General features: G+C 50.8%; 1 protein-coding gene across 2 annotated transcripts; it reads left to right on the forward strand.

Annotated features, from left to right (window-relative positions):
• Positions 1-371: 371 nt before the first annotated feature.
• NDUFC1 (NADH:ubiquinone oxidoreductase subunit C1) lies at positions 372-3,131 on the forward strand. Of its 2 annotated transcripts, XM_056321892.1 has the most exons (4): positions 372-529; positions 1,264-1,367; positions 2,156-2,238; positions 2,982-3,131. In XM_056321892.1, coding segments are annotated over exons 1-4 (249 nt in total). In that variant the 5' UTR covers positions 372-468; the 3' UTR covers positions 2,983-3,131. The 2 variants fall into 2 exon arrangements, with proteins under 2 accessions (XP_056177867.1, XP_056177875.1); XM_056321900.1 differs by lacking the exon at positions 2,982-3,131 and having other exon boundaries at positions 2,156-2,239.
• Positions 3,132-4,979: the final 1,848 nt, after the last annotated feature.

The following is a 4,979-nucleotide window of genomic DNA, read 5'->3' on the forward strand; positions in this document are numbered from 1 at the left end:
GCGACCCCGCGCCGGCACCGCCCGGGCCAGGTGCGCCGGGGCGGGGCCCGAGCCGGTCGGCGCGGGCCCGGGTCGGTGGGGCCCGAGTCAGCCCGTGGGGTCCCGGCTCAGCGCGGGCCGGGCGTGCCCCGGCGCGGGGCCAGCCGCTCGCGCCTCAGCCCGCCGCCCGCGCGGCGCGGGCATTGGTTCTCCCGGCGGGGCCCGCCGCCTCCCCCGCGCGCGGGCCCGAGGGAGCCCCCGACGAGCGGCGCGCGCCCCGCTCTGCCCGCGACGTTGCGGGCGCGGAAGGGACGGGCTGCGGGGGCCGGCGGGGCGGGGACCGGCTCTGGCTCTGTACCGACAGCGAGCGCCGTTAAGGGCGGGGGGGGGGGGCAGCGCGGCAGGCGCCCGGCCTCGTGCGGGACAGCTCGTCCGCGGGGCGCCGGGGCGGCCCCGCCCGCGGGGGCGGGGCCAGGCCGGGCTGACAAGATGGCGGCGGCGCTGCGGGCGGCGGAGCGGTTGCGGTTGGCGGCGGGGCCGCCGAGGCTCGGTGAGCGGGGCCCAGCCCGCCGTGGCTCCGGGCGGCGGGGAGCCCGCTCTTGCTTTAGGCGGGGGGGGTCTGCCCCGAGGGCTCGGCGCGTTACTGGGCCGTGTCGGTGCCCTGGGGCCTGCCCGTTGACCTGAGTGTCGGCCGGGGCCGGCCTCGTTCTCCTTGGGTCTAGCGCCCCTCTTCGTGGCTGTGCTTAAAGCAAGCCGCGGTGCAATTTTCCTTTTTCTAATTTTTTTCTTTTTAATTCCCAACCACTCTGTTTTAAATTAATCTATTTATTTCGGTTTGAAGTTGGTGCTGCTTCCAGGCTGAGAGCAGGCTCGCCCGTTCCCCGTCGCAGCTCTTTAGGGAGGCTGTGCCGGCGCCCTCCCGGTGGGGCAGGCCGCGGGAAGCGCCTGGGGATGAAGCTTTTGCCGGGGACACCCTAAAAAAGATGAAGCGCAAACAAAAGATGCAGTAGGGTATGACTCTTGTGGCCCAAGGGAAGGCGAAGGGCGCTGCTTTGAACTGCTCCCCATCCCCACTTGCCTCCTCTGATCAGGGAGTTCATGGTGCTCACAAATGGGTGAGCTATTAACAGTGTCGTAGGGACCGCTTACACAAAATTAATTGGATGTGTTTGTATTTTTTTGTTGTGGTTTGCTTCTCTCCCCCCTTGATTGTGTGAGTGTTAGTAATGGACTTGGTAGTCTAAACCTGAGAAACATTAACACATTTGTAATCTTCCTTTTTAGCTTTTACTCGTTCTGCGTTTGTTGCAAAAAGACGTAATTATGACCAACCAAACTGGTTTGGAGTTGGCTTGGCTTTTAGCACCAGTGCTGCCTTGTGGGCTCTTGTAAGTGTTTTCATTTGGGTTTGTTGAACTTAACTATTCCCAGACCATGGTGATCTGAAGGCAATGACTACAAGCTACTTAGCTGATTGGGATAACGGATTGTCACAGCAGGTATCAAGATTGAAGCACAATATATTGATTAATTATGTTTCCCCAAATCTCTGTTGCATTTTTCTTCATAAAAATGAACAACTTACCAAACTTCTCTGTGTTGCAAACTTAAAATGGCCACATCAGATGAATTAATTCCTCAAGCCTGTTGGTTTAAGGCTTTAATGTTATATTCCCCCATGGATCTTAAAAAAGACGTAGCAATATGCCTCAATAAAGTTGTGTTTGTCAGACTACTAATGCAATGTCTTCTCATCTTTCAGCTGTAGTCTATTAAGACCCCCTTTTCCAAAGCAAAATGCAGATGTAAGATGTTTCCTGTTTCAGAGAGCTAACAGGCTCAATGTTGATAAAGTAAGCAGGGTGTAGTAGCTCCCATGAAGATATGTGCAGGATAAGCAGCACTCCCATGATGACAGCACTTTTCAGAGTGGGGTGGATTGATTGACAGTAGGGACCTCCCCCCATTCAGTCACCCCGCAGAAGATGTTTGAGAAAGGTGTGGAAAAAATGCCTCACTGTGCAGTTAGTAATTTACAGATAATTTACTCTGTATTGTCCCCATTACAAACTGGTTTGCATTCTGGTAACAGGAATTTTATATGCTGTCGAGGTCTCTGTTCTCTGGTTCCAGTTGTGTGTTGTTTAGCTGTTTATCGTATACTGCTGTTTTATAGCTTTTCAAGCAGCATAATGAAGATGTAATGGAATATGAGAGAAGAAAAGCAGAGAGACAACACAAGTGTACAGGATGTTCGTAGTAAGTATGGTGCTTTTTACTTAGCTGAATACAAATTCTGCACATCTTTGATTTCTGTTAGCAATCAAGATACCGGACTGACCTACCTTCTTCCTGTACTATTTTCCTTTATACTTATTGGGTTTTGCTTTTCTTCTAACTTATTCCTAGTTTTAAAGTGATAAGGTGACTGATCTGTATTTTCATATATTCATTTGTGTGCATATTCACTGCCAGCTTTCTGTATTGGATATGCAAACTTTTGGAAAATAACCATATATCTTACAGTGCCTATAATAAATTTAGGTCGCAAAGAGAATACCTTACAAGTGCTTTAGTGGCAAGGATATCGAGCTCACTAAAAATAGCTTGTCTTTGCCTCTCTTTTATTTTAACAGGTCTACAGTGGGAAACGTTTTTTTCAGTTTCACTTGTACATTACACATAAGAATGATAGAAAGTCAAAGCCTGTAGACCTGCATTATGGTGCAGATTGTATGTGGTCATTGTCCTTTTCAATGTAAAAGACATAATTGTTTCTACCAGTTAAAAAGTCTATTGGGAATTAAAGTCTCAGAGCCGTTAATATGTCACATGGAAGAACTGATTATACTAGGTATAGAAGAACTTGTAGTGCTGTGGTCATTTTTCCCATAAATACTCCTCTCCAGCTAAAAATACAATATGTTGTGAGATGTTTCGAATGATATTCTTTGCTTCTATTTTTGTGTCGCTAAGATATTTCCTCTCCCCTTCTTTCTTAGGTTGACGGTATGCTCACTAAGAAGTAACGTGATCAGCAGTTGTCCTACAAATAAATGAGCACAGCAGAAGTAAAAAGTATCTCAATACTTACGCTCATACATTTCATGTGCAGAATTAAGAAATAAATTATGGAGTATGGAAGAAACTTATGAAGACTTCCCTTGCCGTGTATATTTCATTCTGCTGGTCTTGAAATTGTTTTTATGTGGCATTTCTGTTTCATAGTTTATCAATGTTATTTTCAAAACTCTCTTTGTTATTCTGGAAGGTATATTACAAAATTAGACATCAGTTCAGAGGAAGTTCAGCAAATGTTCCTCCAGAAGTTAAGTGTACTTTTGCCCTGCCATAATTTTCATTGCTAAATTTATAACATAAGCAATAAGTGAATATATAAGAACGGGATTTATGGGAAACCTAATGAAACTAATCTGTACAAATGCCAAAATGTGTGTTTGCTACTTCACACATCAAAGCAGCGTCTTTCAGCTCGGTCTTGGCTGGGTAGATTTTCAAAGCTTGACCTAGTGACTTAGAGATGCCATAATGAAAGTTACACATCTGTTTGCAAGCTTGAGCTAGTTCCTTGAGTGCTGCTGTTCTTAAGTCCTCTGTAATCTGGATTGGCTTTTTCTTTCCCTAGAGCAGAAACGAAGCTTTTGTCAGAGACAACAAAAATCAGAGGTGGCTGACCTTTGAATACTGTGTGGGTTTTTATTATTTGTCCTTGCCAGGAAGTTTGCTTTGCTTTTGCTTCTGCATGCAAAGCGGAAACATACTCTGTATTGTCAAAAAGCAAGGATGAAAGCCCAGTCTTGGATCTGGGAGACTGTTTAACTCACCTGCAGCTTGTCAGTCTGTCCCTTCCTCAGTGGCTCTTAGCTAGGTCCTCTTGGGCACAGCTGCTTTTCTGTCTTGCAGCTCTCTGAGGCTTCTCATAGATCAGGGGTCCTCAAACTACAGCCCGCGGGCCCGATACAGCCCCCTTGGGTCCTTAGTCTGGCCCGCAGTATTTACAGACACCCCCCAGGCCCTCCCCGCCAGGGGTTTGGGTGGGGGAACCACCTAATCCGCGCACCAGCCCCCTGTTTAAAAAGTTTGAGGACCCCTGTCATAGATGAAGCCATGCACTGCTGTCCCCCAAGGATCTGTTCCGTGGAGGTGCCGCAGCGGGCAGCTGAGGGGGCTGTGCTGGCTGTTTGGGGCGGTAGAGGAGGGTGTGCGGTGCTTTACCCGAGGCTCGGGGCTGTGTGGCAGAGGAAGGGCTGGCCTTACCCCGCCGGTGTTTCTGGAATCGCTCACTGCGATGCCTGAAAGGTACCTGCAGCCTCAGTGGTGGGACTGCACCAGCGGTGTCGCAGGTGTCAAGGTCAGTCAAGGACAAAGGGCGGAAGAATGGGATAAAGATAATCGGCAGAAAATGGCATTAAAGAATCACTGAGGGCACCAGGGCTATGCGTGGAGAAGGGATGAGTAATGGGGCAACAGTCCAAGGCCGCAGGGCAGCTGCCGAGCTCCGACCTCGAGGGGCCTGTGGCTTCAGCTAACGTGACCCCGCAGCGCTGAGTTACTTCCACAAGCGTGCTGCTGCCAGCGCCGAGCTCGCTTGCCCTACTGTTTAACCCCGCTGCCCTTTGCTGTGGACGTCAGTTATTTCTCTCGATTTTTTTTCCGCGGGCATTGTTAGCAAAGGAACTCTCTCAGAGGCTGTTTCAGTGAAACAGCAGTATGTTCCTCGCTACCTTCCCCCGCACCTTGGTGAATGCAACGACTTGTATCCTCCCTCTCACTCTGGCGCATGTGAGTGTTCAGCCGCTCCCGCTGGCGCGGGCTGTTCGAGTAGTTCATATCCCCGCCGGCGCGGCGCGGCAGCGCCCCGGGAAGGGGCTTCGCCGCCGCCGCCGCCGCCGCCTCGGCCGAGCCCGGCAGCGACGCCAGGTGCGGCGGGGCGGGGCTGGAGGCGGGGCGGAGCTGACGCTGGCCCCGCCCCGCCGCGC

Source organism: Falco biarmicus, chromosome 1 (genome assembly GCF_023638135.1).
Source record: "Falco biarmicus isolate bFalBia1 chromosome 1, bFalBia1.pri, whole genome shotgun sequence".
Taxonomy (NCBI): Eukaryota; Metazoa; Chordata; class Aves; order Falconiformes; family Falconidae; genus Falco; species Falco biarmicus.

Coding starts and splice junctions, on each gene's coding strand:
- NDUFC1 (XM_056321892.1), top strand. CDS start 469: ATGGCGGCGGCGCTGCGGGCGGCGGAGCGGTTGCGGTTGGCGGCGGGG. Junction 530..1,263: donor GGCGGGGCCGCCGAGGCTCG/GTGAGCGGGGCC, acceptor CTTCCTTTTTAG/CTTTTACTCGTTCTGCGTTT. Junction 1,368..2,155: donor GTGCTGCCTTGTGGGCTCTT/GTAAGTGTTTTC, acceptor GCTGTTTTATAG/CTTTTCAAGCAGCATAATGA.